We start from the raw sequence: 20,833 nt of genomic DNA, 5'->3' as shown, positions 1-20,833 counted from the left end.
TGGGGCTGTCCGAATTTCTGCCTCATTCGCGCATCTAAAAGTCAAAGGCGCGAACAACTGAAGTTTATCCAATGGCTCCAGAAGTCAAACGCATTTTCACACCTGTCTAGAGCATAAAATACAGGTCTGAAAGGACCAACGTAGGAAATCTCTCAATAGAGAAAACGGATCTAAATTCTCGGGCGGAAAGAAATTAAAAGACTACAATTCATGAAGATTCAAGAAGGAAGGGAAGAAATGCTAATTGTCCCGCCTTTTTTCCTTAGAGCAAAGCATTGTGGTCTCTGTAGTTTTTCTAGACTAAGGCCAGCATTTGTCCCTTCGCGGCTTCTGGTCTGATTGAGAGAGGAAAGATGGCGTCGGGAGTTCCAAGAATGGAGCAGGATGTCGAAGATGGAGAACTTTTGGACTCGGACTACGAAATGCCGGTCTCGGCTCCTTCCAGGAGTCCCCAACAGGTCTGGCAAACTCTTACCAGTTCTTCCTGTGAGCTGAAGGCTTAAGAGGGCAGACGATATTTTGCTGCACAGAGGAAAACCGGCGAGCTTTTTGTAATGTGCAGACGGGGAGATTAGCATCTTGGGAGAAAGCTTGTAATCCGAGTCTGCCTGTTCTTATTTTGGCACTATCCTACTGGAATGAATCACTAGGCTTTTTTTCCCCGTTTGAACCTGAGTAGGATCCGTTCCTACCCGCCAAGCTAGTTGTTGCTACTTCTTCGTACAATGGCTTCTCCCGAGGTCCTGCCTTGTAAGCGATTCGTCAGTGTACTTGCACAGAAAATACTAAGTCATAAGATTTCTGATGTATAAATGATATGAATGGTTTCCTGGATACATGGGCCAGTAATAGACAGAGTGTTTTCTCTGGAGATTGCAGCCAGCAGACCCTGTTTCAGGATCTATTTTGAAGAGGAAGATGTGATTTTTCTCTTTATCCAGAAAGGTTTTGTACTTCTGCACACCCTAGTTTTCCTCAACGTTGCTATTAATTTTCAAATTGTAGATAGGTGCTGTGGTTTGTGTCTTTAAATATTCATATTAGGAAAAAAATTATTTCTGCTGTATGGTTCTGAGCTCTTTCACTTTCATCCCAGCTCTTTCACTTGGCATCTTTGTTAGCAAATTTGGATATGCTTCTGAAAACATTCTGTGAGAGCAGGGTTTCTGATTTTTTGGTAAGAGACAGATTTGCTGCAAGGTCTTCAGACCTGTTTCGTTATTGAAACAAAACTTTTTTTTTATTTTTTAGTATTTTACGGTTTTATTTTTATTCCGGATCCAGCTATCTACTGATGATGCCCTTTTTCTGACAGTTTGGGAGAAGGGGTACTTTAAACAGCAGTGACTCAGTCTGCATTAAGATACCCAAACATGCTTCTGAAGAGACAATAACTTCAAATTTGATCTTCGTGTTTAAAGGCATGCTAATTTTAGTCTATTAAATGTGGGAAAAATAATACACAGTGGTATATGATAATTCAGATAGTTCATTCGCTTAAAAAGTGTCCCCACAAACATCCAGCCTGGACCCATTATGTCAGAGATGGGCTGTATAGAATCAGCAACATTTATTTTTCTAACCTTGTGGAATTCTTAATTCTCTTTTCTAAGGATAAAGAACATTATTTAGATGGGTTATTAGTGAGATTATATAAAGTAAAAGTGAAATATTCAAAAATCTTTTTTGATTTTATATATAATAAAATACTTCTGGCAGGGCATGCTACTTGCAACAGTTTTAGCACACCTGCAGCCTTAGTAGGATATTTAATTCATTGTTTCAATTGCATACAATGATCTAAAGCTTTCCTTCATAAGCCATGGTTCACTGGGCGTATTACTGCATGGTTTCATAGAATTCTGCATCCATATACAGGTAATCTTCAACTTATAACCATTTCTTGAATGACAGTTCAGAGATCAACAGCACTGAAGAAAATCACTTATGACTAGTTCTCACACTTACGACTATTGCAGCATTCCTCATTCACATGATCAAACTTTGGGTGCCTGCCAGCCAGCATATATTTACAATGATTGCAGTGTCTTGGTGTCCTGGGATAGTCATTTGCAACCTTCCTAGGAGCTTGTGACAAGCAAAGTCAATGGGGGAAAGCAGATTTGCTTAATGACCTCACGATTCACTTAACAACTGTATTGATTCACTTATCGACCACGGCAAAAAGGTTGGAAATGGGTCATAACTAACTGAACAACTGTCTTTCTTAGCAGTGGAAATTATGGTCTCAGTTGTAAGGTGGATCTATAATTCCCATGATTCTCAGAAAGCTGCCTATGACCATCCAGGTTGTCTGGCCAATTAAACTTTTTATGCAGAACACTGAAAATTAAAATTCTATGGGGCAACCTCATGCAGATGATATGAATTTGCATCATAGAATTTCAATTTTCAGCAGCAGATTATATTTAAATTTTTGTATGATGGCAAATAACTTGTATCCAATTCAGGACTTTTCAACCAGTGTTACAGGTACCACCTGTGGTACATTGGCACCTGGCAGGTAATACACGACCATCCTAGAAAAGTGGTAGCGGGGAGAGGAATGAGCTGAACCGGTGGTAGCACTGCACAAGCCTGAGCAAGAGATGGCTGGAGCTGCAGGGCTGTCAGGGCTCTGCAGAAGCGCCAGGATCCTGCCGCTTTCCAGCTGATCGACACTTCTTCGGGGCCGTCAGGGCTCAGTGGAAGCTCCAGGATCAACGCCAGGCTCCAGCTGGAGCTCGGCACTGATCCTGGTGCTTCTGCTGAGCCCAGAAGAAGCGCCGATCAGCTGGAATGTTGCAGCATCTCCAGGGTCTTGTGATTTACATTCAGATGCTTGGCAATTGACTCATATTTATGACGGTCACAGTGTCCCAGGGTCATGTGAAGTGACCAAAACTTGCTGCAACCACCCAGCAGAGAGGGGGGGAATAAAAACCAAACACCCCCACCCCACCCCTGCTGCCAATCCTCAACAAAAATGCTCACAACAATGAAAACCTTGGACGGGAGGAAGAGTGCTGCTGGGTGCTGTCTTGCCCGGCTGTGGCTTGGGGGGCACTTTTTCAGTGCCATTGTAACTTCAAACAGTCACTAAACGAACTGTTGTAAGTCGAGGACTACCTGTACTTTATCACTTTTTTCCCTTTTTTTTTGTTATCAAGTTTTTGACACCTTGCTAGGCGACTGGTGGTACTCGGATATTGCCATATCCTAAAAGTGGTACAATGGGTGAAAATGTTGAAAAGCCCTGCAATACATCAGCAAAATACTGGAATCTTCTGTGAATTTCAGTAATCTTTATTTTCCCCCCTCATAAAATATCTTCAAGATAAAACTAACCTAAGTAGAACATACTTGAGTTAAGAACTAGTTAAGAACTATTAACAGCAATGTAAATATTAGTCATAATAGTTGTTTTAAATAGATAGTTAGGTCAGTATGCCCTGGATGTCAATACAGTCTAATTCCATACGAAGAGTGCATGAATTATTGCTGTGAGAAGCATGAATTGCCATTAGCTGATCTTACAGTGCTTAGTCTTACATCAGATTTTTATGGTGTAATCTAATATCTACTTAGAGGTATCTCCTATTTTGTTTAATGGAGCTTTCTTATAAGTAAATAGGAACATGTTTATTGGATTAGTATGAATCTCATGTTTGTGCTAGGAGTTACTTTTTAATGCAGTAATAGAAAAAGGTAATTGGTGTAGTAAAAAGTAGGCATCAGCATCTTCTATAAAATGTGAGTGGACTGTTGACATCTTCAGATTTAAGAATTATTAAAATGTCCTTAGAATACCTTACACTATCAAATATCCATTAACTGCAAAGCACTTAAATGTTTAATATGACCAAGATGTTCTGAAAACAGTCTTCTATTGCTGCAGTATAACAAGGAAAAGCTTGTATAAAATTATCTGTATAAACTAGCATTCTCTTCCCAATTTGCTGCTTTCCAGATATATTGGACAATAATGTAGGCAATCTATAATTATCAACCAGCAAACTATTATAAGGGTGATAAAAGCAAGGTTAAAAGACACTGGCCTAAACTCTTACTGCACTATCTGGTAAAAATATAGTATCTTTATGTGAAATATTTCTGATGACATATGTGTGCAGCTGTTTTGATAACTTGCATATGACAGTACTGAATACCATTCTACCATTCATTCTTTATCACTTTATGATTACTTAGACATATAAGTGTCTATATATTTTCAATGTGGTGAATAAACATGAATGAACTTTACAGTAAAAAGTGATATATTTAATATTACAAACAACTTCATAATTGTTGAGACAATTGCATCTTTTTAAAAAATTAGCAGTAGCAGTAGCCCTTACACTTACATACCACCCCACAGTACTTTACAGCACTCTCTGAGCGGTTTATAGTGTCAGCCTATTGCCCCCAACACTCTGGGTCTCATTTTTCTAACCTCAGAAGGATGGAAGGCTGAATCAACCTTGAGCCCATCAGGGTCGAACTCCAGGTTGTGGGCAGAGTCAGCCTGAAATAATGCATTTTAACCATTGTACCACCAAGGCTTCTAATTATCATTTATAAAGAAATCTGAAATCAAATTCGATAGGCGGCTCAAATTTTTTATAATTTTTAAAACAAAATCTTTAACTATCTAATAAACACTATTTAGAGTTTGTGCTTTGCAGAAGAGCGAGTTCTTCAGGGAAGAGGGGAATAGATAGAAAGATAGAAGATATAGACAGACAGAGTGTGTATATGCGATCTGAGTGTACCATCAGTAGATGATTGTTATGATTTGTATGCATTTTTAACAGATGTCATATTAAATCAAATTTAAAGGCACTTAGGTGTCTTTGTCCTCTCAACATTCATCAATTGATTTTATCAATTCTCTGAGTTCAGCATGTGCACTTCAAATATATTGGGCTATCATTCCCATTAAGCAGCAAGGTTGACATAATGAATAACATTTAATTTTGTAAAAAATATTGTAATAATATAATATTTTTATACACGTGGATTACCTGTGATAAGGTCCAAGGTACTCTGTTAAATTTTCTGTTGTACCTGAAGTTCTGTTCACTCTGCCCAAATTCTCCCTTAATTGTTTTTGTGTGTTGGGAGCTCTCTGAATATTCTCCCCCAATATAGATTTCTGCAAGTTTTGGATTTCTAATTAATCCCTACTAAAATTTCAGCATTTTTTCTCTCGCATGCTACATGAAAAAGTTAAAAATAGTGAAAGTGGTTTGTTAATATAAATATATACATTTATATTTCAGAATGATAGTGGTAATCCAGCAATATCTTTTCCAAGCAGCAGTTCACAATCAACAACAAGTGTTCCTTATCGGACCGTGAAAAGTATGGATTCAACTGATGAAAGTTTTTCAGATTCTGATGAAGAGAGTGGTCTATGGAAGCGAAAGCGACAAAAATGTTCAAACCATCCTCCCCTCAAACCAGAGCCTTTCCATTTTTCTCCAAACCCTCACAAAGAGATCCGTAAAAAAGTCAACAATATATGGGGTGAAGTTCTGCAGAAACAGAATCAAGATGATATGTCAAGAAATCTTGGGATTCTATGGATGGATGGCAACCTGGACAGAAGTCGAGGCTCCGAGACCTACAACTACATGTTAGCAAAAGAGTTGGTGAAAAGCTCTGAATCAGAAGCAGTTAAGACACTAGACAAAGAGTTGGAAGAATATATGCAAGATGATAAAAAGACTGTATCAAAAGAGGAGGAAGAAGAGGTGAATGGACAAGGTCTCTGGAAACGGAAAAGGCCCATAAAGGAGAAATTCGGTCAAAGACAAGAAATGAATTATAAAGGGAGATATGAAATTACAGAAGACGATCCTGAAGAAAAAGTGGCAGATGAAATTGCGTATCGGTAAGATTTTGATATTTTATTTAAGAAATTTTCAACAAAAGTGATGTTTCACGATAATAGCAAAAGATAAAGATATTCTGGTTTTGAATAATTTTTATTAAAGCATTTTTTTATCTTAAAGAAAAGCTGTTGTTTAGATAAACAACTTTAAAGTCCATTCAAGTGCTTTTGTTATTCAGAGTGCTAAATATCTGTTCCAGATCTTTCTTTCTCATATATATATATATACATATATATATACACCTATCCATGTCACTGTAATTATGGCTGCAAAAGGAAAACTTTTTGTTATCAAATATGCCAAAACATAACTAAAATTTGTAATAATGGATTTGTTTTTGAAAATATTGCCACTCAAATTATTTGGCAAATACAGAATTTCCATCTTTCTTTCAGGCTTCATGAACCAAAGAAAGATCTAATTGCACGGGTAGTGAAAATCATTGGGAAAAAGAAATCTATTGAACTATTGATGGAAACCACTGAGGTGGAGCAAAATGGAGGTCTTTTAATCATGGTAAGAAATAATTTGTCATGTAGTTTGTTAGGATTGCAGCTTAACTAATATTAAATGAGACCAAATGGTATTTCTTTCCCTATATTTTTCCTGCTTGTTACTATTGATAATGTCACTTTTGTTCCATTACCCATTACCATCCAATGAATACATTTGTTGCTATCAAACACTATCCCTATCAGATTACCTGTATATCTATTAGATACTTTCTTTTGGCAATTTTACCTGCTGTAAAAGCACAATATATTCATAACCATCCTCTTTGAATTAAATTGCATTATTGGCTCACGTTAGGATTACAGATCAGCCATTTGGGTCAAACATTGATAGTTAACCAGCACTTCTTTTATTGTGTTTAAATAAGCCTTGGTGCTGATGATGGTTAATGAATTAGCTTATTACATACAATTCTCACTGGAAAAATGACTTTGGTATTGTAATAAATGGCGGTCTGAGGAATTCTGGATGTCCATAAGTCTTAAAGTTGTCAAGGTTGGAGACCCCAAATTATTTGACCATAATTTGACAGATTGGTTGATGAAATACTTTAGGTTCTCAAATACATATGCCTACAAGCTTTGTAATATTCCGTTATATTAGGTAGTTTTGATGATGCTTAGAAGAGTTGAAGGCATTGGTTGTATTATCTGGTCTATCAGCTATTATTTAGTTTAATCAAGAGAAGGACGAGGGGTGACATGATAGCAGTATTCCAATATCTCAGGGGTTGCCACAAAGAAGAGGGAGTCAAGCTATTCTCCAAAACATCTGAAGGCAGGACAAGAAGCAATGGATGGAAACTAATCAAGGAGAGAAGCAACCTAGAACTAAGGAGAAATTGCCTGACAGAATAATTAATCAGTGGAACAACCTGCCTCAAGAAGTTGTAAATGCTCCAACACTGGATGTTTTTAAGAAGAGACTGAAATGGAATAGGGTTTCCTGCCTGAGCAGAGGGTTGGACTTTCCAACATCATCATTATTATTTTCATCATCATCTGAATGGGAGCATTATTTTCATTTTCAGCCCAAATTCTCTCTCCTCCAAAATATTCCCAGTTGTTTTGAAATAAAGATTAGTCACAGCATCAATTTCTCATGCGAACAGGAATCTACTGAATTTTTTTCCCAGTGGGATCTGAATGTGTTTTAACTGTCTTCAGGGTTGAAAAATATACCAAATTTCTGCTATATTAGAGTCACTCCAGTTGAGTGACACTCCAGTTGAGCCTCTCTATAGTGGTGAAGAATCAATGCCTTTTCCATACCAATGCCTTAAGTTAACACATGCTTAATTATAATTAAAATCAGGAAATTAAAACCACCTTCATCACGTAAAAGCAGTAGGTTTAAAAGAGAAATCCTAGGTGTTCATTCCTTCCATGAAAATGTGACTATTATCTTGTCAATGTGTGAAATATTTCAGTGAAACCAATACATATTTTTTCTTAATGGTATTTTCTTAAAACCTACCATTCAAACCATGAAATCATTTCTGGCCAGGCTTTTGGGATAATTTCGTAGGGCCCCCAAAGTAACTAACTGGGTTGTTCAGTTGCCTTCCACGAGGGTCCAGGAATAAGCTCAAAATTGCAGAATGTAGAAAAGAAAAGGTCTTTATCCTCTTTTACTTGGCCACAGGGCATATTCAAGGAAACTTCCATTCTTTTTATAATGCCTGAGACAATTATAGAAATAAAGTGAGTTTTCTTTACCCCATAACCCAACATTTGGATTATTTTATTTGCTTATAATATTTTATCCCATTCAGATCTGCAAAGATATGATAAGAGGATTGGGAGATTATGACTCCAAGGGACTCTGTCAATCTAATCAGCATAGCTTAATTGAAGTAGTTCCTGAAGGCATTTTACTTCGACATACATGACCTTGAATATTTTCCAGCGCTTCCTGGCAAGCCAACAGCTCTTTATACTGTATCTTGTTTTATTTTGAATGACTAATTTATTTCTCATTTGCTTTGATTCTTTCTTGTTTTTTAACTTTTTCTTAAATATTATTAGATTTTTTTTCCTCCATGTATTCTGCTTTGTCAGTATACTCTAAGACAGAGGTCTCCAACCTTTCCGGGTTCGTGGCCCGGAGGGAAGGAGAACAGGTTCCAAATTGGTGTGTGTTCACACAAACGGTGCCACGAGCTGGTGTGGTACTAGTAGCCCTGTTTGCACTTGTGCAAAAGGGCCGCGCACACCAGCCTGGGCTAGCATCCCCATTCACACATGTGGAAAAGGTCCATGCACACACACCTGGCGCTAGCTGCCCCATTCGTACCCACACGCATGCGCAAACGGGCCCATGGGCGCTAGCGCAAATGGCAGGGAATGTGTGTGCATATGTGCGCATACCGGCCAGCCATTGCTATAGCCCACTGGCCAAGAGGCCGCAGCCCATAAGTTGGGGATCCCTGCTCTAAGAGATGGCAAGTTATTGTGTCTAACATAGGGGTGTCAAACTGCCGGCCCATGGGCCGGATGCGTCATCGGGAAACCACGCCCACCCCATTGCTGACAATGGCGAAAAAGCTCCGATATGTTGCGCGATGTCACGTGATGTCACAAGTTTGACATGTGTGGTCTAACATTACCAGAATCTCAAAATTGGTCACATCTTAGAAACATCTGATGGAATTACAAGAAGGAGAGTTATTGTCTATGTATTTCCCTTTTGGGTTGGGGTTTCAGCCAGACCTCATAAAGGGATGTATGGATAATTTTTCACTCAAAATCTCACTTCCAGGTTTAATTCACTTCTATAGAAATCAGAATTCAGAGGCTGTCTGAAGGATGTCTGCACAATTGGAACAGAACCCAAAGCAGAAAGACTCTCTCTGAGGTTTTAAAACTTAATTTTTAATCCTACCAAAACATTAGGAATAACAAATAACAATATAATTTGTATTTTTGCCTACTAGCTCAGGGGTGTCAAATTCGCAACATGACGTGATGTGTCGCAACATACCGTGACTTTTTTTCCATTGCCCATACTAACTTTTTTAAAAAAAAAAAAAAAATCACAAGTACTGTTTTCACAAATTTTGGAAGGCTAGAGAAATAAATAACATTATAACACATCACTATCTTGCCAGAAACCTTCAAGAAAAACAAAATAGGACGAAACCATAATCTCTACTGATTGCTGCTTTATTTCTTGAAACATTTGACATTTCAAACAATATTTTTTCAGTTTATACAGTCAGTCTTTTAATAATTATATAAAGCCCTGTTAATATTTTTACTAATAATTGCATTTTCTATTTCTCATTTTGCATTTTCTATTTCTCATTGTATCTCAGATAAATACTCAGATTCCAAGTCCAAAACATTTGATACATTTTATACTTGCAGCTTTTAAAAGGTTAATTTTTCATCATTCAGGATGGTTCTAGAAGAAGAACTCCAGGTGGAGTTTATATAAACTTGCTGAAAAACACACCTTGCATAACCAGTGAACAAATCAAGGTAAATATTACTTTCTACATTCCAATTTGCCTCATAGTTTTATACAACTTAAAAAAAAATTATTAATACAATATTCTGGCTTTACTTTCTCACATTCCTTTATATATTTCATGAAATACAGGTAATCCTCATCTTACAGCCACAATTGAACCCAAACGTTTCTGTTGCTAAGCAAGACAGTTGTTGAGTTTTGCCTCATTTTATGACCATTCTTGCTACAGTCGTTAAGTGAATCACTGCAGTTGTTAGTAATCCGGTTGTTAAGAGAATCCATTGACTTTGCTTGTCAGAAGGTGGCAAAAGGTGATCACATGACTGTGGGACTCTGCAACCATTATAAATACATGCCAGTTGCCAAGCATCCAAATTTTGATCACATGCATAGGGATGCTGCAAGGGTCTCATGAGTGTGAAAAATGGTCATACAGTGAGTCACTTTTTTCAGTGTGTTGTAACTTTGAACGGTCAGTAAACAAGTGGTTGTAAGTCAAGGACTTCCTGTCAGCTGTTTTCTATACCAATAACCCAGGCTTTCATTCTTAACTCTTACTATTGCAGAGGTTACTCTTAAGCAATTTCAGGTTCAACTCTTTCTCGTATAGCTGCAAGTATGCAAAAATGAACTGACAAAAAAGAACATTGTATACTCAAAATCAGCATTCCCTAATCGTTAAATTCTTCACTCTGCAGACAACTGCCTGTAAATATACTGTTCTAGTAATATAATGATGGAATAACCCAAGCTGACAAACTAGTAAATGATAATTGTCTTATTGTAGGCATGAGGCCTCTGTTGTAGTAAGTCAGCTAAATAACACCCCACTGTTGTGTTTTATATTTGGATCCTGTCCAACTTTATTTGAAAGATGTATGGAATTGATATTGCTAACTCTGCCTGGTGCCTTTCTTTATTTCAAATTGTAGGATGCCTATTCTTTTCATTCAAAGTTTGTGTGCCTTTTTGCTCTCTGTAAAGCTTCTTTGTAGAGTACATATTTAATGCGTAAAGAAGAAAAACATATGTAATCTTTAGAATGCATGGATTTCCAAAAAGTAGAAAGAAGAGAATGCCGAGTCTGTGGGCCGGTCCACTTTATTGCTTAGTGTCTCTCTTCTGAGGTAAAGGCAAAGGCGAGAAGCCTCATCTCTGCAAGGATGTTTTTTGGGATTCAAATTCTCCTTGTAGCATATTTCCTATCTACAATAAACTGGCTCATTCTCCTGCTTTTTTTTTTTTTTTTTGCCCCCTTCCTTTCAATAGATCCAAGGTATATCTCTCAATTTTTAGATACTCTCTTTCTCAATATTATAAATGGAGAGACATCTATTTTATTATAAAATTATTATTTTACAACAAGGCTTTCTTTTAACTTTATAGAGAAGAATACATCTTCAAGTAATTCTGCAGCAATATTTGAAAAAATAATGGCTTTTAAAAAAACTTGAGGGTTCTTTGTTAGGTAGCCATGATTATCTCTAAAAGTTGGTTAGGGCAATTGGTGTTTTCTGAAAGCTGCTTTTGTCTATTATTCCTTCTCACTTCATGGGGTATTAACATTCTCTTTAAAGGAAATCTTCTATATTGAAAATCAGAAGGAGTATGAGAACAAATGTGCTGCAAAGAAGAGGAGATTTCAAGTGCTGGGCAAAAAGATGAAGCAAGCTATTAAAGGACTTAATCTTCACGAATACGATGATGCCTCCCGAGAGACTTTTGCAAGTGACACAAATGAAGCCCTGGCTTCTCTGGATGACTTGCAAGAAGGACATGGGGAAATAAAACTTGATGTAGAACATGTTTTTGAAATAGATGAAGGTGATGCTATATTTTGTGCACTAGATACTTGAGGAATCAAAATCTTTTGATGTCTGTATTAATGGTCAATTTTATATCTTGTCATTAGTTGCAATAGTGCCTATTATGTGAATCAGTCAGGTGCTGGAAAGGATCGTTTTATTTCTCACAATTGATGCTTAAGTTTTCAGTTTGCTTCAGATCATGAATGCTGTATAGTTTCATTTATTTCATAACTTCAACAGATACTTAACACCTGATGTACATTCTTTCATTTCAAGGTTAGTTTAACATTAGAAAACAACTGAATGCTCTCATCCCAGAGTAAAACCTGTGTATGGAACTGAATGTAACTGCATGGAAACACTGTTTCATTTAACTAATAGTAATATAAACAAATATCACTGACATTCTGATATGGAAGCCTTTTAGCATGATCATTGTTTTCATGATGAATTTGGGAACAGGTTTTACCTATGAGCCAGATCGGTATTCAGTCTGCTTGCAAGATATTTTAGATGGAACAGTAAAGAATATAATGCAGCCATGTCAAATATTCTTTATTTGGATGCCCTTAACAATTGAAAAGACTGTTTCTAAAGAAGATATGCTCTTGTCCAGTTTGTCTCCTGTTTTAATGATAGAACCTGAGATTTTGTTCCTTAATACAAAATGGTAAATACTACATGTTGCATGCGTAGAGAACTTCAATTTCAGCTTACGTTGACCATTAGTTCTGAGGAAATCATATAAACTTGCAATAATTAAAACAGACTTTTCTCTTTTACAATTTTTTCAGTTTTCAGTTTCTTATACCTGAGTTTTGAGCTAACAATCCTGTATAAAATTAGTTGTACTAAAAGTAGACCACTTAAATCAGTGAATCTTTAGTTGTGACTTAGACTTAATTGATATCAGAGATCTGAAGAACCCCTCTGTTTGAATTCAGCCAGCATAAATGGGTAGAAAACTTGTCTCAGTTTCACATTTTGTTTTGAAGTTAATAATTCTGAAGATGGGAGTTGACTGTAAGATTTACTTAGCATTGTTCTTCCTATTAATTACAATAATTTTAAAGGAACAAAACAGTTAAGAAGTCAAGCAGCGCATTTGTCTGAATTATAGCAAGAGACTTATGTATCATAAGTCCAAGGTTTCACATTATTAGAGTGGAAATTGCAAATCTGGTTTAATTTTCATTTATAATATGTACAATAAATAAAATTATTGGTTTTTTTAAAATGTATTTATTCAATTTGCCCAGACTTTAGGATGTCAGTTGGCCTTTAAAAAAATGAAAGAGGTGGGAAAGTGAAATGAACTCTGTGTTGCTTAAATTATTCTGTCAATATATCAAACTTCACCACTGGTAATTAAGTCCTTGAAGTGCAACAGCTTCTTTCAGTTATATACAGTTATATAACAACTTCTTTCAGTTATATACATTTGCATATATTAAATTTTTAGTTCAAACTTACACAATGAGTTTCAGTGATTTTATTGTGAAAATAGGAGATGCTGCTGAACAAAAAAAAAAGTTTGTGTTTTTGTGTATTAAAAGGATTTGTACACTGAACTGCCTGTAGCAAAGTTATATTTTCCTCTAGTCTTCCTTTAGTACCTTGCGGTCTTTTCATTATGATGGGAATTCTTAGAAACCTAAAAGTCAGTGCTTCCTTTATAATCAGAAAGAAACCATATTGCCTTGGAATGATTTAATCAATTTTTAGTTATTGCTAGGATGTTTAAAAGATTTTTTAAAAAAATATTGGTGAAGTAGATGAGAGGTAAGGCTGTTCCTGTGGGATTGGTATTTGTCACGCATCCATTTTTTTCCCTTCATGTACATATTTGTTCCTGATTTGTGAATCCTTTGAGGAAGAAATAACGTATAAATTAGTATATATTTTATCAACGACCAGAGAAAATACAGGTAGTCCTCAACTTACAACATTATATTTGACTGTCCGAAGTTACCATGGCACTGACTTATGACTTATGAAAAAACTGATTTATGACCATTTTTCGCATGAGCATTGCATCATCCCCATGTGATCAAAATTCAGATGCTTGGCAACTGATACGTATTTATGACAGTTGTAGTGTTCTGGGTCATGACATCACCTTTTGTGACCTACCACCAAAGTCAAGGGGGAAGTCAGATTCACTTAAACTGTGCTAACTTAACAATGAAATGATTCACTTAACAATTGTGACAAGAAAGGTTGTAAAATGGGACAAAACTCACTTAACGGCTTGCTTAGCAATGGAAATTTTGGACTCAATTGTGGTTGTACGTTGAGGACTGCCTGTACAGCAGATCTGACCTCCCCAAACTCCTAGTCTCTTGGCCTTAGATACATAATGATATTTAGATACCAATGGCCTTAGATACATAATCGCTATCATCAATACTCACATAGCATAGTCAATTCCTATCATGCGTAAAATATTACATTTACATCTCTACTTTCCTAAAATGTTGCAGTATAAGTTGCACTCATAAGAATGGGAATGGCAGGAAGAGAGCAGTAAGACATCATAGTAGAAACCCACGTTATGTCCCTTTCTAATAATGAAGCTTACTAACTGCATACTCGCCAATAGACTTAAATTGGAAGCACAATTATGTTTGATAATTTAATCATATATAAAGGCTCTGTTGAATTAGTTTGATCTTCTCCCAAGATCAGCTAAGAACAACTACCTTCTGTCTTGCCCTGTTTCCTCTGATAGTCTAGGTTTTCAAAGCTCCAATGATCTTGATCCCATCCCCATATTCTTCTCTCGGTCAAGCCTACTATTCTTTATATTTTCCACCTGCATCAAAATATATAAGCATCTGCTTCCTCATCAATACCTCAGGGAAACAGTCAAAGCTTTGTTTGGATTTTGTTACATTTTAGCCATGTGTCGACTGAGAGGGCATTTCTTATTATTTGTGTCATCAACCTGACAATGGCTGATGCATCATAATCCTTGTCCTGATGCAGGCGCCAGTTTGCTTGATAGGTTACCAATTACAGAGTGTGGCAGTTCCTGCAGCATGAGCAGCCACAAAGCTGAACCCCCTGAGGGGTCTAAAACCAATAGGATTTCCAAGGGGGTCAATACAGACCTAAGAGGGTAAGACAGAATTTCAAACTGAACATATATTTGGGAGGATAAGAATGTATCTTCCAGCAGCATCACTCAGAAACAGATGGATTTTAATGCCCATTTTTTCTCAAGTGGGTTATTGTGCTTGCTTTTCAATTGCAGTTTATTATGCAAATAACAAACAAGCACAGAAGGTATTTTAGAAATGGAAGACGTTGAAGTTAATGATTAAGAATGCAGTGACCTTGCCAAAGGTCCCCAATTCTTTGTTCAGTAATCCTCTTTAAAAATGTAAATAAGAAAATGCTTTAGAAATACTAAAAACAAGCAACGTTTTGTGGTTATATTTTAAAATGTCTTTTTTTAACAATGTGAGAAGCTCATGTTCATGTTCTAATATGATTTTATATACATACAGATATCAATTTAAATCAGTCCTGTGACCAGCATCTTATCCAATAATAATTATTATAGTGTAATAATAATTATTATACTTCAGGAACCTTGGTACACATTGAGACAAAGTTACATTGACTTGCAATTTTTTTTTCATGCATGCATGCAACCTATTTGTTAATTCTTCAGCGGATTCTCAGCTGAACATCATAATATTTTATCTGAACTCATGAATTGGTTATGCTTGTTTGTGCATGCACATCAGGCCTTAAGGGTATACTATATTAACATGAAGTTACACAAGCATGAAATTTAAAAGCTGTAATTGGATCTTTTCCATTGAAAAGCTATCTTGTGCCAATTGCTTTTTCCCCCTTTTTTCTTATTTGACTATATTTGACTGCATTTTGTTTTATTTCCTATCAGTCCCATTTTTGCAAAATAAATGTTCTAGAATCAAAAGCAATTTATAAATTAGGAAAGAACAAGCATTTTTTTCCACTACTTGTATTCCATTTCCAGCACAAATTATCATTTCCCAAAGCACTTTACTGTAGAAAATGCAACATTTTGCATTTTTATGAAATAGTGTAAGGTGTACTTTATCCCTTAAATCTTTAGTATCCTAAGAGGAATTTTTATCTTACCGTAATTATTCTATTTTACTGAAAATTAGGACAGGATAATGGGGTAAAGCACCAAAATGTTCTCATATGTATTTTGAACTTTTTTATTTTTGAAGAATAATAGGTAACAAAGTATTTCAATGTTTTTCTCTTTAATATGGTAAACATTTTCTTTGAACTTACTTTTTAGTGTTTGTGGTAATGTGTGTAATGTGATCGTAACTTTTCCATTGTCTCATCTAGTGAGATGGTTGTTAACCAGAATGAAACTTAATAAAAATGTTGATTTTTATAAAAAGTTATTAAAAGTTTTTACAAATAAAAAAACAGCTTAAATAGTCCATATTATCAGAATGGGAAATGGTGAATAATAAAAAGGAAAATATATAAGTAAAGCATAATATTTTGTTTTAAATTTGAGGTATGTCTTTATTACAGAAGCTCGTTAAGCATTAGGTCTTCCTCTTGAGTTTCCTTAATGTGAAGAATCATTCTTTTTCTATAACATTCTTTTCTATAACATTAAGAAATGATGGATAAAGGTAAAGCTGATTTGACACTATTAGAATTTCAAAGATACAGATATGAATTGTTAAGGCAGTGGTTCTCAACCTGTGGGTCGGGACTCCATTTGGGGTCGAACGACCATTTCACGGGGGTCGCCAAACAAGGCTGTCCGCCATTTTTTCCCCTTTTCTTTGGCCACGCCCCTGGCACCCAGTGATGTAAAAGTGGTTGGGGGTCACCACAACATGGGGAACTGTATTATGGGGTCACGTCATTAGAAAGGTTGAGAACCATTGTGTTAAGGCAAGTAATTTACAAACATGTTGATGTTTGCTCATGCTTTGCTTTGAAAAAAATGGATTTGTTTAAAAAAATTAATCTGGCATGAATGATCAATAATGCAAAGAAATGTTTTAGAGACATTACATTATGTTTCATAGGCTAATATCCAATCCAGATGAATATGTTAAATTATCATTTTTTCCTACGAGTTTTCTTCATTTTACTTGAGCAAATTTGAAGTGGTAACTTGAAATGAATGCAGAAACAATTAAAGCATGCTGCACAACTAATGAAAGACAGCCTTGATTATTCTGACTGACTGGCACTATTACACCTCTGCGAGTTTTAGGAGCTAGAAGGAGAGCATGGAATATCATCAGTGGCAGTGAGAAAGAGACATTGAGATTGACATAGCTTGATCCCCAACTGACCTTCATGCTTTTTATATCTTCATGCTTTCTGCAGCCCTCTAGATGCAAATTATTATCATTTGTCTTATGGTACATTCATAAGATATTTCAGTAAAAAGGAACACAGGGCTAAAATACAAAACACAGAATATAAAATATGAAATCTTAACAGGAAGATTACAAAAGTATATAAAGTGTACAAATATAATTGGCATTGTGAGGGCACTTCATTGGTTGCAGACAGAAAATTAGTGAAATCTTAATTATAGATTCTGTTTTGACACTCTGTCACTATGTGTTGGATAGTTTGTTTTTCTGCTAATCTGCCTGTTTGTCCTACACACTGGCTGTACAATTCTTACACTGTATGTTGTAGTAAGATGACTCCTGTTTTTTCTTCTGGGGCTGCTGGGCCTTTTGGTTTACTTAGAATGTTTTGGATACCTTTATTTAGATTGTGTGCTAAGGTGAGACCATGTGGTTGCATAGTAGATTGTGAATGTTTTTGATGTATGGCAGTGTTATCCTTTTCACACTTTTATGCATTTATTTATCACCTCCTTACTTGCTTATTATATTCCCAGGTTTATTCACTGCCATTTACCAAGTTTTTCATGCAAACATGGGATGATTCCAAAACGGTATGTGATGCCCTGGAAACAAGATATGAAATACCGAGCATTACATTTGCAGGTAGGAACCAGGGAAACAATTACGCTTTTTATGCAGAACAACAAGGGCCTCATTTTTAACATGTAATAATTGTGTTTTACTCTGTCAATCATGTCTGATTCTCAGAGACTGGCTGGATAAATCCTTGCAGTTTTCTTGGCAAAGTTTTTCAGAAATCGTTTGCCATTGTCTCCTTGGAACTGAGAGACAGTGACTGGCTTAAGGTCATTCAGCTGGCTTTGTGCTATGGTGGGACTAGAATTCATAGCCTCTCAGTTTCTAGCCTGGTGCCTTAACCATTACACCAAACTGTCTCTCAATAAATACTTATTAAATCACTATTGAGTCCTATCAAATTTAATAGCTCATTCTTTCTTCTATTAAAGAGGAAGAAAATCATGCTCAACCTGATGTCCAAGGCAAACATGGCTCTTTACCCATGATTGGCCAGACATCCTTAATGAAACATACATGTATGCATGTATGATTTAATAAGATACTACTTTGAGTATCTTTCCAAGTACCACATTTTAAGGAGAATTCAGAAAATTCTGAAGTGGTTTGGGAAGGACAACAGTGATTAACTTGGGAATAGAGAGTGAATTTCATGTTGTGATTAAAGCACCAGACTAAAATCTGGGAAACCATGAGTTCTAATCCCACCTTAGCAGTGATGGTATTCAGCCAGTTTGCACCACTTCGGCAGAATTGGTAGCTAATTTTTTTTTGCCCCAGCCCAGAATGGACTTCCGAAAGTGGCATCCACACAGAGAACCGGTTGTTCACATATTTGACTCCCACCACTGCACCTTAGGCACAAAGCCAGGTGGGTGGCCTTGGACCAATTCATTCTCTCTCAGCCCTAGGAAAGAGGCAATGGCAAACCAGTTCTGAAATTTTGCCAAGCAAACAGTAGAGACTTGTCCAGGTAGTCACTACGAGTCAACACTGACTTTAAGTTACAATAACAACAACAACAAGGGAATGAAACAGCTGGGTAGAATTCAACTGAGAAAAGGCAATTGAGGAAAGTTAAGACAGTTTTCTGAATATCTGAATATCTGAAAGAAATTCAAGACCATTTTCCATCATTCCAGAGGATATAGAATAAAGGTCTGAAGTTACAGGAAGACGGGTTCTAGTTAAATGTTAGTGGTAGAAAACACTTTCAGAAAAATCAATTTGGTAATTAAATCAATAGCCCAGAGAGAGAGATGGTGCGTTTCCTTTCACTGGATGTATTAATCAGAAGTTAGATGGCCATCTGTCTGGGATACATCAATTTGAATTTTTACATAGCAGGCAGTTGTACTCAAAGACCTTTCCAAGTCTGATTCCACACAAACAGAACAGAGAGAAAAGGCATCTCCACTTCCAGAATTAATTATGACCATTTTATTTTATTCATGTAAGAGCTTTCCTCTTTGAAGAATACAGAGCCATGGGTATCAGTGATTTTTTAAAAAAACAATACTTTGAAGTTGGACAATATGGGTTGCAGGTATTCATTGGGGGCATCACATGCTTCAAGGAAGCTTTTGAAATTAAGACCTTTCAGATTAGATCTCAAGAGTACACACCGCGTACTCAGATAAATCCATTGTAATTTTTCTCTGCTCATGGACTTATAATACTAGTATACAATTATGATTAGTAATAGTATATTTTATGATTTGGTTTCTGGTTTGTTGTTCACCATCCAGAGACTCTTTTGACTGAACTGGTTGTAAAATAAAGGTGTTTACATGCATAAATATATTACAGGTAATCTTCGATGTACAACAGTTCATTTAGTGACCTTTCAAAGCTACAATGGCACTGAAAAAAGTAACTTATGACTGATTTTCATACTTACGACCATTGCAGCATCTCTGTGGTCATGTGATCAAAATTCAAACTCTTGGCAACTGACTCATATTTATGACAGTTGCAGTATCCTGGGTCATCTGATGCCCTTTTTTGACCTTCTGACAAGTAAAGTCTATGGGGAAGCCAGATTCACATAACAACCGTGTTACTAACTTAACATCTGCAGTGATTCACTTAACAAATGTGGCAAGAAAGGTATAAAATGGGGCAAAACTCACTTAACAAATGTCTCACTTAGCAACAGTTGGGCTCAGTTGTGGTCATAACTCAAGGACTACTTGTATTTCAAATAAATTAATACCAATGTTAATCATATCATTATTGGAAGACCCTTTCTACATGGATATAAAACAACTGATTTTCCTTCATTAGCATGCTGACCAGGTTGAACTATATAGTGGAGCCCGAGAAGACACCCTATTTCTGGAGAAGAGTGAGAGGCTTTGCCATGGGGAGGACCGAAAGAAACTTATGCAGAAAGTTCCACAAGAAGAAATTATTGTGGATATTCCCATTTATTCTCACCTCTCCAGATACCACAAATCCATGGTGGCTTATGGCTTCAGGATCAAACTCTGAGATTCCTATCTTCCATTGGGATTTCATCAGCTGTACATAAAACAATGTTACAAGAAAAAAAAAGCTGTGTTTTCTTGGTCTTTTTCCTAATTAAAATAATTCAGTGAAATATATATTTAAACTAGGAAAGTAAGATTTGATCAGCTAGGAATAATTTAAGATGTCCTTTCAGATATTTGCATACCTTTTTCTTTTAATATTAAAACTTTGCATTAGACTGGATTCTGTTATATAATTCTCACATTATTTATTAGTGTATTTTCTTGTTTGAACTATTTTTGTCTTTCAGTTTTTAATTTTAAATTCTTTAATTTACTCAGAGAACTTCAATTATGGAGAAAATAGAAGTGTTCGTTGTAACTGTTAAAATGTAAGACTTTTTTGTTATGGAGAAAATGTTCCTGAATTATATCAGAGGTACAGCATTGAAAAGTACATGGAAATGTAATTTTTATTGCTTGTTTAAAGTTAACAATTGCCAGAGAAATCCCTTTTGATGCTAAAGAAGGGCTTCATTCAAAGGTGAACTTTTATTTCAGAGGAAGGATTTACCTCAGAATAGTGTAAGGGGAGAAATGAAAGTAGGCATGAAATTTAATTGTTATTATGAAGAATATCACAATGTGTCTGATTTTCAAGTCCCCAGTGATTTAATCACCAAGGAGTTCATTTTACACCAGAAGTAGGATTATGGTTTCATTAGTAA

The 20,833-nt window shown here is 36.0% G+C and overlaps 2 protein-coding genes and 1 long non-coding RNA gene across 3 annotated transcripts; 2 read left to right on the top strand and 1 right to left on the bottom strand.

The window, feature by feature from the left end:
• The first annotated feature begins 83 nt into the window (after window positions 1–83).
• On the top strand, window positions 84–13,164 carry PHAX (phosphorylated adaptor for RNA export). The gene is made up of 5 exons (XM_039334165.1): window positions 84–458; window positions 5,283–5,896; window positions 6,293–6,413; window positions 9,809–9,892; window positions 11,462–13,164. The coding sequence occupies exons 1-5, from the start codon at window positions 354–356 to the stop codon at window positions 11,738–11,740; spliced, it is 1,203 nt and encodes a 400-aa protein (XP_039190099.1). The 5' UTR covers window positions 84–353; the 3' UTR covers window positions 11,741–13,164.
• Window positions 12,919–14,531, bottom strand: LOC120304062. The gene is made up of 2 exons (XR_005555599.1): window positions 14,395–14,531; window positions 12,919–13,558 (listed from the first exon to the last, which is right to left on the bottom strand). It is a non-coding gene; the product is annotated as an uncharacterized LOC120304062 (long non-coding RNA).
• On the top strand, window positions 13,911–20,219 carry TEX43 (testis expressed 43). Its single transcript, XM_039334166.1, has 3 exons — window positions 13,911–14,813; window positions 17,592–17,700; window positions 19,921–20,219. Exons 1-3 carry the CDS (start codon window positions 14,653–14,655, stop codon window positions 20,125–20,127), a joined length of 477 nt encoding a protein of 158 aa, XP_039190100.1. The 5' UTR covers window positions 13,911–14,652; the 3' UTR covers window positions 20,128–20,219.
• The last annotated feature ends 614 nt before the right edge of the window (window positions 20,220–20,833 follow it).

The sequence above is a fragment of the Crotalus tigris genome, unplaced genomic scaffold, assembly GCF_016545835.1.
Source record: "Crotalus tigris isolate CLP2741 ecotype Arizona unplaced genomic scaffold, ASM1654583v1 scf7180000017628.32516253702:7417878, whole genome shotgun sequence".
Lineage (NCBI taxonomy): Eukaryota > Metazoa > Chordata > Lepidosauria > Squamata > Viperidae > Crotalus > Crotalus tigris.
The sequence above is the reverse complement of the archived record's forward strand: the minus strand, read 5'-3'. Positions and strand labels throughout refer to the sequence as shown.

Bases quoted from the DNA above. Each gene is read 5' to 3' on its own strand.
- PHAX (XM_039334165.1), top strand. From the start codon at position 354: ATGGCGTCGGGAGTTCCAAGAATGGAGCAGGATGTCGAAGATGGAGAA. The intron at 459-5,282 runs GTCTGGCAAACT...TTTATATTTCAG, and splicing joins CTTCCAGGAGTCCCCAACAG to AATGATAGTGGTAATCCAGC. The intron at 9,893-11,461 runs GTAAATATTACT...TTCTCTTTAAAG, and splicing joins TAACCAGTGAACAAATCAAG to GAAATCTTCTATATTGAAAA.
- TEX43 (XM_039334166.1), top strand. From the start codon at position 14,653: ATGCATCATAATCCTTGTCCTGATGCAGGCGCCAGTTTGCTTGATAGG. The intron at 14,814-17,591 runs GTAAGACAGAAT...TTATATTCCCAG, and splicing joins GTCAATACAGACCTAAGAGG to GTTTATTCACTGCCATTTAC. The intron at 17,701-19,920 runs GTAGGAACCAGG...TTCCTTCATTAG, and splicing joins ACCGAGCATTACATTTGCAG to CATGCTGACCAGGTTGAACT.